This window comes from Ammospiza nelsoni, chromosome 2 (assembly GCF_027579445.1).
Source record: "Ammospiza nelsoni isolate bAmmNel1 chromosome 2, bAmmNel1.pri, whole genome shotgun sequence".
NCBI lineage: Eukaryota > Metazoa > Chordata > Aves > Passeriformes > Passerellidae > Ammospiza > Ammospiza nelsoni.
The window spans coordinates 46,742,723-46,755,637 of NC_080634.1; the positions used below are offsets into that span (position 1 = coordinate 46,742,723).

Sequence of the window (12,915 nt, forward strand, 5' to 3'; positions counted from 1 at the left end):
TGGATTTGCAAAGAGTATCTGAGTAGTGCAGTAGCTCTGCATAATTCATTGTTAGAAAAAATGAGAATATCCTGTTAAAATTTTACTTGATAAATAAATTATACTACATAGATAAAGGTCCAGCTGTCTGAAACCAGGGTTTGACTCCTCTGCTTTGTCACACACTTTCCATATTTGCTTCCTGCTTCCCCAACAGCTCAATCAGAAGAGAGTATTACAATTACTGGGACATGACTTCCACATTAAAATATGCAAGAAGTCAGAACCACTAACAGCACTTTTAGACACTGCATAAGGGAAGAATAATGGTTTGATTAATTTAAAAGCATGGAAGTTTCAATGAAACATTTCAGGGAGTTTTTTTCAGTGAAATATCAATTGTTAATTTCTGTCCTTTTCAACTGAAGATCTCTGTGGTAAGAAAGAATTGTACACAGGCTGTTCATCCCCATAACCTTTCCCACATTCTATATAGATTTCTCAAAGCTAGATTTGGCTTAGTACCAGAAGCACTTCCTCCTGGAAATGTTCCATCCAGTTAAAACAAGACCTTTCCAGCATCCTCCTGAATCTGCAGATAGGCAGTTTGGAAAAGCACAGAGCAGCAGAGACCCCACTTTCTAACCAGCTACAGTGACCAGCACAAAATGCCAAGCTCTGTGTCAGCCCAAGTGCCACTTCCCACAGCTGTCCTTCCAGAGGGAGATTTCAGCACCTGCTGCCTGGCAGCAGCATGGCTCCTGTCCTGCAGGGCAGTGCTCCGTGCCTCACCCCATGGGCTGCTCCAACGCTTACAGCACCACACCCATGCTGGCCTGGCCTCCCAGCCAGCTCCCACTCACCAGGCACAGGTCACTGAGCCCTGTTAGAGGCTGGCTTGGCTCTGCCACCAGGACCACACAGCTTGTGGATTGCAGCTGCTTCATGGTCAGACCAAAGGCTTGGCAGAACCAAGGCAAGCGCACTGCAGGAAACCACCCAGGCCCACCTTAAAGAACAGAAGGCAGCAGAGCTGGGATGGAGATGTTTACTGCCAGTCCCAAGAGAGTCTGCAATACCCTGTAGCACATCACTTTTATGCTGGCCATAAGAAGTTCAGGTGAAACAAACCCCTGACAGTTTGCATTTTAAAAATATCTAAGCTGTACCTTTGTGTAAGACCCTGGCAGTAACAAGCTGCCACTGCAATGAAAGGAAAGTAGTGAGAATACTGTGTATCTTGCTTCAGGACAGATCTGAACGCTCATACCATAAAAAATTTAACATTTGCTTGAAGCAATGACATCTGGCTCTCAGGAGTAGGTCAGGACATTTGCATAAGTTTTGCTCTTGGCTAGAATACAGTTTGTGCCTTGTGTTCAGCCTTCCCTACTGTCCAAAAATGCAATAATTCTTGGGTGTCTGCAGCTGCTGTAGCACAGGAACCACAGCACCATAAGAACTATGTGCATCACAAAATTTCCATCTGTTCCTCTACTGTTCTATTACTGATAATATCTAGACTACAGAGTGTTGTTCCTAGGACTGTCAGCATCAAGGGACCATATATGGCACAAGAGCTAATTATAGCTAAGGAGAAAAGACACTGCAGAAAGCCCCAACAAACCCTGGCACAAGACTACAACACCTGAGTGCATGTATGATTTATAGACTTTTACACCTGAGCAGTCCTGCATTTGAACTGTCACAATTATTAGTATTGCTTATTAACTTTTGTCTTAGCAACCTGGCAATTCTGTCATTGTTTAACTTAATAATGATTTTTCTGGGGGGAAAAAAATAGAAAAAGGCAGACTCCTTTATGCTTACATCTATGCAAATATAGAGTTCTAAGTGGAGAGTCATTTTTGGGCAAAGACTTACAGTGAAATCTAACTTCTGTGAAAACTTCTTATGCCCTTGTCCATGCTCCTTAGGATTCTGAGCTTGAAATACAGATGCCACAAGCACAGTTAGAAAGAAATTACAAAAAGCAGAGGAAGAATGGTTTGATGGTTTGACTATCACTGAATGCTAGAGTATCTCTATGGAACTGGCTACATACAAGAATTTAGCTTAAATTGGTTAAAAGTTATATAGTCAAAAAGGTACAAATCACATTATGGGTGGCCTTCCTTTACTATCTACTCTTCGCCTATAAATCCACCAAAATCTATTATTTGATGATTAACATGCTTAAGGCAATTTTGGGGTGCTCTTATACACTGATTTACTGACTTAAGATTATTATAAACAATATAACAACTGTAACTGACATTTCTGGAGATGCTTATGCATAAATTCTACTAGAGGTGTTTCTTGGGACTTCACACTCTCGTCTTTAGCTCATTTGCCAGAACCAGTATTTCTTACCAAGCACACTGCCTTAAAACAGAAATTGTATATTAAAGATAGGGAACAAACAGGGCTGTCTATGCCAAGACTTTTCGAGGGGTTGAATCCTTAAAGGAGATAGCAAACCAAAGGAAACCTCTCAATATGCAAAGGATTTGCAGGTGACTAGCACTGCTAGGTGATGTGGATTTGGAGCCCAGTTTAGCTCAAGAACACTTACATATGCACAAGTCCCCACGTCCTTTGCAATTATCGTCAGGCGGATGCTTTTAGGATTGTCCTTTTCCTTCTCTTCTCTTATCCGACTGACAAAACAAGAACAAAACAAGTAAATTTTTAATATTGCACACATAAATAGCAAGACATAGTTTATACAGCAATCAAGCAGTAACTTGGTAAGAAGGAGATGTTTTGCAGACGTGCTGCAGTAGAAAGATCTCTGAGGACAAGAAAGTATCCAGCAGTGTGTGGAAGGGAGGCTGACTGTGGCACCCCCTAATGCCCTCTTGCACTGAAGTTCATTGCAGAAATCAGAGTAAGCAGCAGAGAAAGAAATGGGAAAAAAAATCAAGCTAAAACTACCCATCATTGTGATGCCTGAGTCTGCACTACAGACTCCTACTGGAATCAGTTCCATCAGTACAGACTAGTTCCAAGGACTGAACAGGAGAACAGTGAACTGGAAATCATCCCAGCAAGGATGATTTAAACAACCCAGCTACTCTGAAGAAGCAGGTAAAGACAAAAGCCTCAACCAGAAGAACTGGGCAACCAGAAAACAGAACCCTCCAGCACTGGGCATGTTTTTTCAGGACAAAATACAGCCAGCCTTGAGCAGCAGAGAGGTTAGAGCAGAGGTTTCTGAGCTGGGCTTGCCTGAATGCCACCACAATGGAAAGAGCTCCAGGCTCAACTTGAGCCATGGTGGCAGAGGCTCCTGCTGCTGTGTTGGGAAGGAACAACGCGTGATAGGAATTGCTCCAGTTTTCTGCTGAGCACAGAGAAGCAACTTCCTCCTTGCACAGGGATTGTTGCATAAAGCACACAACATCTACTGAGGGAGAAGACATGAGATTCTTTTTTCTTAATATTTGAAATTTTATTTTTCTTAATATTATCTATCATGATGGCATAAGCACCACAGCTTGGGAATCACTGGTCTAGACCAGGACTCTTTCCAGTGTCTTTAGAGACCATGTAATAAAGTACCTTTGCAAAACAGACAGCCATGTTTCCTTTTGTTCTGCAGACCTGAAAGAATTAAAGGAAAAACAGGACAAATCAGCCTTCATTCTAAAACCAAAACAGTCCTTCTACAAACAACAATGGAATGCACCTTCTCTTGATTGCAGTTTCATAAATACCTATAAAACCTAAAAGGTTTACCCAGATTTGAATGAAAAGTCTGCTTCTCAGAAAAGTCAGCTGAGAAGCCTGCCAGGGCGATCCAAAGCCCCAGTTACCATTTTTGCCACAGAAGGTAAAGCTTCACCAGTGAATTTCGTAGGAAATGTGTTGAACTCTGAAAGTAATGTCCAAATAGAAGAGGAAGGCACTTTAAAAAAAAAGCTTAATTCAAAAGTTTAAAGGTATTTCCTCAGGTACACAGATTTCTTTCCACTCTAATTCCTATTTATTACTTGTTTTGTCAGCACATCACAAAGTACATAAAAGTCCACTGCACTTAGTAGGGTTTAACTTTGGACATTTTGAGGCTTATCTCATTTCTCTTTATCTCATGTGTATCCTAGGAAGGATAAAAAGCAGTCTAGTAAAATATAGCTAATAATGTGACAGTTCAAGGAATCTAACCTAATTTTGCTTCAACTTTCTTGATTTAAATCCCAGCCCAAATGTAACTGCTATTTCCATTGCTGCTTTTGCAAATCTAGTTTTTCAAATTTACACAGCAGGCATTTAGGGAACTACAAACCTACTCACTGATGCTGTGAGGAAAATGCACTTTATAATGTTAAAAAAATTATTCTGATTTGGTTGTTTCAGTTCTGCTGGACAGACATCTATGCACTCACGCATGGCCCTTTAGATTTTTCTTTGTACCAGACATCAAATAATTTCACTTCTGTAAATCTCTAGCTGTTTTTGACTGAAGCTATTGCTTTCTTACTCAACTACTTTCAGTTATCTATAAAGGATCACATACTGTCTTTAGAGCAGAGCTCCTGAAATTCTGGCAAGACTTCAATTGAAAATCAACAGAAAATTTCATCTCTGCTTCGGGACTATTATGTGTAAAAAACAAACAGCACAACCAGCTCAGGAGAGTGCAATTTGTAGACAACATTGTCCTTAGATATGGACAATGGGACATAGAAATTAAGCCAGATACTCCAGCTTTTGCTCTGTGTTGATAAAGAAGAAAATGTGATTCCTGAGACTCAGGCAAAGCAGCTGGGATTTCAGGGGGATGGTGCCCTCCCCTCATCCAAAGCAATGAAAGAGCCCTCCTGCTGAGACTAAAATTATCCTAATCACTGAAATTACCTCTACAGCCCTGATGTGTCTTACAGTCAATGCTGCAAAGACAGCCAAATTTTTTCTTGATATTAAAATTCAGAGATTCTGCTTTAAGAGGAATTTTGACATTTTCTCTGGCACAATTAAATCAAAAAAGATAAATAGGACAAAGGTCATTATTTCACTGTAAGTTTTCTGCTACTTCCAATACATGGCCTTCTGTTTAAAATTGTCATATAAGAGAGTCTTTGATCCTTTCATTAGCTTGGCTGTTTAATATTTGTAGTTCATCTTATTAATTAGCCAAGGTATTTGCCGAGTTATAGCAAAAAAAGGTAATTTTCACTGACCAAGTTTGTAGCACAGAAAGTGCTTTCTCAAATTATGTATTTTCTCAAATTTTAAAATGATAAGTGAGATGGAAGATGAGGTATGGAGGGCAGCTCGCTCAGAGCAGTAGAAGGAATTGGTTTGAGAATCAGTTAAGTTCCTGCTCCCCACATTCACTGGTGCTGAAATCAATCTGTGATAGTCTCAATCAATCTGTGATAGGCTGGCATGTCAGCCTAGAAACATCTACGTAACTTGTTAAATAAAATCTATCTCAGTTCTTACCTGAAGTTTGCCACACAGTTTGTGGTGGGCCAGCCCAAAACAAAGGACCTGTCTGGGTCTGTGCTGCCTTCACACACTTCTTCTGTACAAAATGCTGTCCACATCTCACAGAGACGCGCTTGGCACTTCAGCTTGAAATGAGAGTGTGACCTGCAGGTGGAAATTCACAGGTGTGTCACACACATGAAAACACAGACAGCAGATTAAACAACTAGAGTTTTCCTTCCTTCAGGCACATGTGAGGCTTGCACTGGAGCTGATAGAAGAAGCTCTTCTGCTTCAGTTGAAGAAAATGTTTTATTGGGTTGCATATAAAAACATACCAATTTTTCATTTCAATGGGATCAACAAATCTCTTATTTATGGGATAAACAGATTGCTTCTGGCATCCCTGGACATCCCCCTTCTTGGGGGAAAGCTGTCCATGTCTAGAGTTGCCCTCCAAATCTTCCTATGAGGCAAAGGTTGCCACTTGTATTTGACTCTGCTTTCAGTGACTTTAATGCCATTGAGGAGTTCACAATACAATTCTATTGCTTAGTCTCAGGGTCAAAAACGATGATGAGTTTAAGTAGTGACAACTAGGCCAGGGCAAATGAAGCAAACCTGAAGAAAAAACAAGCAGAAAATTGCTATTTGTGTTAACTATAGCACAGGTCACCACACAGCCCTCATAAACTTCCCACATGGTAGCTTTAGGAACATATCACCTGGAGAATGAGGCATGACCTTGTGCATTCTCAAAATAATTACTCATCTACAAGGAAGAGACATAATCTGCCCAATTTTTAAAAACGTGGCCCTTCCTATGTTTTATGTAGCTAAAAATTGAGTAAAGGTCAAATTTACAGAATTTCACATTTTAACTTCAACTCTTCCAATAGATTTCTCTTTTTAAGTGTCCTTCCTTTGTAGGATTAGTGAGTGGCAGTGCAATGTGAGAAACAAGTAAAAATTCCTGAAGTCAATCCAGCTCTGTAGCACTGCTAGAGCCACTCACTTCAAGCCCTGCAGAATTACCTGAGCTATGGTTCTCCTGGGCCAGCAGGGAAAGGCTGGAGGAGAAACCTCCCTGAAACCAAGAGCACATCAGCTCACCACTGTGTTGCAAATGTGGACAGGGACAGTGCTGGGCATCACAGTGATTAGTGCTCTATAAATAAATATGTCAGGTGAGCAGTTTCTTAGGGCTTTGGCACACATGGACTACCTTCTCTGAGATTAGCCTCGTTTACAAGGTATTTGATTTGGGACAGACAGAACTAACACAGCCTGAAACATGAAAGCACCTGACCCTTGTGGCTTTAAAGAGGACAGAGATGAACCTGGCTGGTCTGAGTTTTCCAGCTGACACTGTGCTAACAGGTGTGGTGGGACAGAGCAGCACATTCAGAGGAAGGTCAAGAAAGAACCATCAATATTTATCAAACCTAAGGCTATGGTGTCTCCTGATCAGCTGCACATTTCACCTCTCTTTATTACATTTTGCTACCCAATTAAAGAGAAACTTAAAGAACGGGAGCACCTTTCAACATGCTTGTTAACAAATGAGTTTATGATGCAACAAGTAAGGTCTGTCAATAATACAAAAATAACTGTATTTTGGCTGACCACTGAATTAATTGTGAAAATGTAGATTTACCAAAAAATACAGCTGTGAATACTAATGTAGATGTTAATAAATGGATGTCTGGTCTGACTCCACCACCAAATCAATCTGCTGACCCTCCCTTTCTCCTCAACTTCTTTTTGCCATTACCCAGTACATTGAACACTCTACATGCTGTTTCATTTTTTAATATTTACGGTCCATAAAGTCAGATCCCTACAGTGCCAGTAGCAGGTGTCAGCAGGGTGTTGGCAGAAACACAAGGAGGTTCTCCAGTCATGCTTGATGTATATTCTTCCCTGTTTGCCATGCCTAGTCACAGCTTTCAGCTATTATCAGTATTCAAGTGGCCTGATTTCCAGAGGTGCTGAAACAGTAGCCTCCACTAACATCTAAAGAGCCTGAAGTATAATTTTATCCCTATCTGCCATGTCCTTTATGCAATCCATGGCTTCTTAGCATTTGTGAAACATGTGTCTTCTATTTAAATGCCAAAGTATTACCTTTAGAAATCAATATATTGCTGACTAAGGAAGAAACATGACAGAACATTTTAAAAATGGGTGCAGTAACAATCTAATGAGTATTGTATATTTTTTAAGGAAGTCCCCTAGCAAATGTTACTGTGAATATCAGGCAGATTCCAAATCAACTGAAATCAACAGAACAATCATGAAGACCAGTGCTGTAGATACCGGCACACCCCAAGTTATGCCACCTCTGCAGAGTACACACAGTTCCTTTCGCTTACAATTGGATTCCTTGCAGCCGACAACAGATGGGAGATTAATTTCTCTCCAGATTTGCTAATCTCCTTAACTGAATTATCTGACAAAAGCATTTATGGATCTACTGTGAGATTGCTGCCATAATTCCATGTATGAACTCAGCCATTCATTTCTATGTCCAGCCACTTCAGGAAAATACCCTTAAAAGGCACGTATATGTATGCAGGTGTACATCACAAAGGAGAAAAAGGAAACAATTTCTCTGTGTCTCTCACACAAAAACACATGTGAGACACCTTGATCACTGAACTAACAGATCCTTGTAATATTTACTCTGACAAATAAAGACATACACTCTCTGTAAGAAATCTAATCAATACATAGAAAAGAGTATAACATTTTACATACTTGACTTTGGTTTAGTTAGAAAAACTTTCATTTGTGACTTAACCCTCACATGAAGGTAGTGATGGACAGGACAGCAGAGGAGCACAGCATGTAAGTATCATTATTATTTTTTACAAACTAGTCTAATGCATCATAGGAAACCGTAGCAGTTTGTATTTCAGATATTATTAGAATGAAGCAAAAAAATGAACCCACAGGCCCCTTGTCCAAAGTCATACATGGACCAGTTATGGACAAATTCCAATGGGAGCAATGCCAATTTGTTGCCTTTAAGCAGGAGCTCAGTCCTGTACAAGCAGTTTACTCAGCAAGCTCAGAGGACACAAGACACTTGTTCTCTTTAGCAAAAACTTGTCCCCATTTGCTGGCCATCCAAAGCCTGACTGTACATGAGCTCCATTTGTGCAGTGACTGGTCATCTGCAGCTGAGCTCCCACCCAAATGGGCCCAGATGGACCAAAGATACCTTAGGGGTTCATATGCCCCAAGATGAAAAACTACTTAAGACAGAATTATTCACAAGGAATAATTCTGAAGTTAAGTCAGATTCAACAGTATCACTAATTCTGTGCTAGTCTTACTGCTTTGACTCTGTACCAGCTATTAAAAAGTCAATGGCAGTCAAGAGTCACAGCCACATAGCAAAATACACACTTGGGTTTTCCTTCTAGGAATCAGCATTGGCATTTTAGTGTGAGACAGCTTTAAAAATGCTGATTTTTAAGAAGCATTCATTAGTGACAGCTCTGATGCTTTAATTGCTGACAGGGCAGCTGTAGAGAGAACATCCCAATTAGTTCTTCAAAATACATGAAGTAAAATCACTCAAAATACTATTTTTGCCATTCCTAGCAAAGACTTGCTCCCCCCTCTTTTTCACATGCAAAAGCACAAATTGTTCTCTTCCACCTTTTTTAACATTGTTTCTCTTCACCACATTAAATCACATGCTGTAGGAGCTGTTATTACTCCCTGGGGAGCAGATTTTTGTGCGGTTACACCAACTAGTGCTTTCCTATGCAAATAGTCCCACTGGGACCCAGCCAAACGTGCAGTAATGCGCAGCTCAGGGGCTCTAACACAGCTTGTGCTCAGCAGGCTGACCAGGGAAGGGGGCTTTATCCCTCCTGACTGGACTACTCTACAATTAAGGAGCTAAGCTAGGGGACCATGCCCACTGAATGGCCAGTGGACAGAGAGAGAGACTCCCAACTATCAATGCTCTCTCAGCACAGGTGAGTTTGCCACAGTCAGGAGCTGGTTTTGCCTCAGTGACTGTAAGAGGAACCCAGAAGCGTATGTAAGTTGCAAGTATTTCACTTTACAGCTGAAATTAGGTGAGGTGGATTCCACCCTAAACCAGCAACAGACAAAAATCAATACAGAACAATGCTGTTACTGCTGGTGCTGGTAGAACACCAAGATTTCCCCATAACATCCTTATGTTCTCCACCCACCCACAGCGGAACGTGTTTTGTGTAAAATATCCTCTGTGTTGTCACACCACATCAAGTGAGGGAGTTCAGCTGGGGGGCTTATGTTTACTATGTGTGATTCAAACAGACACAGCTTGGATTTCTACAAAAAACACAGACTTCTTCTGGCTTTTCCCAGAAGCCCCTGAAACAATTGCTTAAGCAAAATGACACGTTGCAAAAGCCCAGGATTCACATTGAGACTGCCCACCCTGTGAAACCACAACACAGTGCCTAACAGAGAATGAAGCTACATCAGGATTTTTTATTATTATTTCTTCATAACCCATAACAACAAGTGAAAGCACCCTCTAAAACTGTCTTAAACCAAAAATGCCGCATGAAGCTGGCATGCTCGACACAGCTTGTAAATGTGATTTAATTGTGAATGGTAGAGTGAATAATCAGAGCTCAACAGCAAGCCTGATTACACATGAACACTACCCAGACTGCTCAGCATGGCTTCCCCTTCCCCATGCTCCTTCCTTCTGGCACAGGACAACCTACAGAGCCAGTCACCGCAGCGCTGCCTGCAATCTCTATTTTTATACAGCTGCTCATGCCTGGTGTGTATCAAAGCAGCTTCCAGGTAAGGGTTAAAACCTCTAATCCCTCTACAACACAACCACTGGTGTTATCCAAACCCCACAGGATGTAGATGACCTGTCTAAAACAAGAAGTTGAAGTTAGCACGTTGGACATAGCTGAGTGCCAATGAGTCTTTTGTGACACTGCACTCCCAAAGTGGAGAAGATGACAGAAAACAAGAAATATATGAAAGAACATCTGATACTTCCATAAAATGTTGCATTTTGAAATTCCTCCATGGCTATGAGGCTTTCAAAGGTCCCTGGAGAGGTCAAAATAAAATGTTTCCTTATGATTTAGGGAAGATTTCTACTATAAAAGCATTCTGGAAATCCATGCTATGTTCCACTGAAGAAAAGGTCTGCTCTGCAGGAGCAGCACCTGAGGGGCCTTACTCACTTGGACTTGGCAACAACCAGAAGGTCTGTGAAGAGGAAAAGGTGTCGCTCCTGGGTTTGCAGACTCGTCTTCAGCTGCACGTGGCCGTCCAGGATGAGCACTCGGTTGTGGCATATGAAAGACTGCACAAGGGGCCATGACTCTGGGCTGATGGGGGACAAGCAGCCTTCCCTGCAAAAGGACATAAAACAAATGGAATAAAGGAAAGCAAAACAGCTACTTGCCTGAGAGTGAGAATCAGGCAGTGACTTCCCATACCTGCTGCCAAAAAGTAATTTATTTGACCACATTTCAGTGAAAGGTGAGAGGCACTTACAGGATAATTCAATAGTCAGATTCTGACACAAAATCTGTTAGGCACTGTCCTCACTGAACCTTTACAGCCCAAGCTGTAAAACCCGTAGCATTTAGCATGAGTAGCATTTAGCAAAGGACAATAATATAGACACAGCCCTCCCCATTTTTGCTATTTGTATTTGTTTCCCTTTGTACTGAAGTCTTTCATCTCCTGTAGGCTCTCCAAATAGAGAGGGGACACATAATGCATGATGAACAGTGAACCGCACACCCACCTTGATCAGAACAGGACTCATACTCAGGGTTAAAAGCCATTTACAGAAATTACTGAGAAACAATGACAAATATAAGGTGTTACTGAACCTTACTAGAGACACACCACATACTATCAACATGAGAATGCTGCTCAGCCTTTCTCTCTCCCAGTACACAACCCAGAAGCACTGAATAAGCTCCTGCTCCAGGGTTTGGTTGTGTGGCTGGAGCACAGCTATGCTCATCTGAGGCTGCTGGGTTATCCAAACCCAAGCCTGTGGGGGAAATACCAGGCTCTCTCCTGGAAGACACTGATCTATTCAAAGGAGGTATTGAGTAAGTTGCAGCACAGGGTGGAGACATGATTCTCTCAAACTCTCCTGATCTAACTGTTCTACATAAAGCAGCTGAATAGTTATTGAAGCAGAAACAGATTTTCTCTAGCATGATGGTCAGCTTACTCACCCAGCCAGGATATCCCTACCTTCTGAGCCTTGCTGTAACAAATGACCATTTATATGGAGCCAAACCAAATGAATGTGATGGTCTGAGAGGAGGACACTCTTTCTCTAGGGTTCCCTGGAAGCTTGTAGCAGGTCTAGAAAGCCAGAGCATGGCCTCAAGTTCTCATACTAAGCTGAGAGAACTGAACCTGGGTCTCCTATACCCCTGGTGTACCTTAAATAATGAATTTCTGGATTAAATCCAGGTACCATCAGTATCTTTACTCATGATTTTGAAATCCAACATTGCAATTATTTGCTTTCCCAAGAGATGACTCCAAATGAACCATTTCCCTTTGGCAAAACAAATCAGTTCAATTTTTATTCAAATATAATTTACTTATTTTTTTCTTGTTAAAAAATTAAGCAAACACTTGGCAGGATCAGTTTTGGCAAGGGCAGGCTGAAATGAACAACTTTGCAATTCCAGTTTATTCTTGGTCCCATTGGAATGGATGACAAACACCTAAAGACTTTTCTGGGAGAAGAAATGGAGCTTGTATGGTGAAAGTCACAAAACAAATGGGGAGGAAATGAAAGAAAACAGGAACAAGGACAGGAAACTTTCAAAGGAGGTCATAAACCTTGTACCTATGTTAGAGCCTGGATGACTCATGACCCTCCTCTCCTTGATACTTGTGGCTGGATTATGCAGAAAGTTATTTAGGAAATCCTGACAGCTGGGAGAGAAAGGATAAGCTCCAAGATTGGCCTACATTAGCAGGACACACTTTCACTGATGTATAAAGAGCTGGCAAGGATCCCTACCTGCTGGGAAGGGCCTTGGATTCCCCTTTATGGCTGGAAGTCTTCAATTTTTAAAAGAATTCCTCAACTTATTTTGTCTTAAACTGTGTTTTAATCTTGTCTTTCATTACCTACCCCTTCAGGTAAGAGAGAAAGAAGAGGAATGACTTACAGAATGAAAAATGCAAATGTAAGTTATTTGGTCACTCCTATGCAGAAAGGGTGTCCAGGAGCGTGGAGGTTAAAGCAGAGGGAGGAATGTTGGTCCAGCATAACAGGGGTACACATGTGTGGCCAGCAACAGGAGACAGGGGAACAACAAGCTCCTCTCCTACCCTGCCACCCCCATGGGACTAGAAATTGCCACCTCACCAGTTCATCAATGAGTGTTAGGTAACTGGACTCCAATTCATTAACTCCCTAGCAGCACTCAGCACGGAAACTCAAGCAGAATTCAGGAATGCTGATGAGTCCACCTG

At 41.4% G+C, this 12,915-nt stretch overlaps 1 protein-coding gene across 1 annotated transcript in view; it reads right to left on the minus strand.

Moving 5' to 3' along the window:
* Positions 1–12,915, minus strand: part of ARHGAP20 (Rho GTPase activating protein 20) — a 56,671-nt gene that overhangs the window by 18,117 nt on the left and 25,639 nt on the right. Inside the window, exons 3-6 of the mRNA XM_059466239.1 lie at positions 10,635–10,805; positions 5,428–5,577; positions 3,544–3,585; positions 2,555–2,639 (exon numbers count right to left, since the gene is read on the minus strand). Coding sequence (XP_059322222.1) covers positions 2,555–2,639; positions 3,544–3,585; positions 5,428–5,577; positions 10,635–10,805 — 448 coding nt within the window. The remainder of the gene's footprint in view (positions 1–2,554; positions 2,640–3,543; positions 3,586–5,427; positions 5,578–10,634; positions 10,806–12,915) is intronic.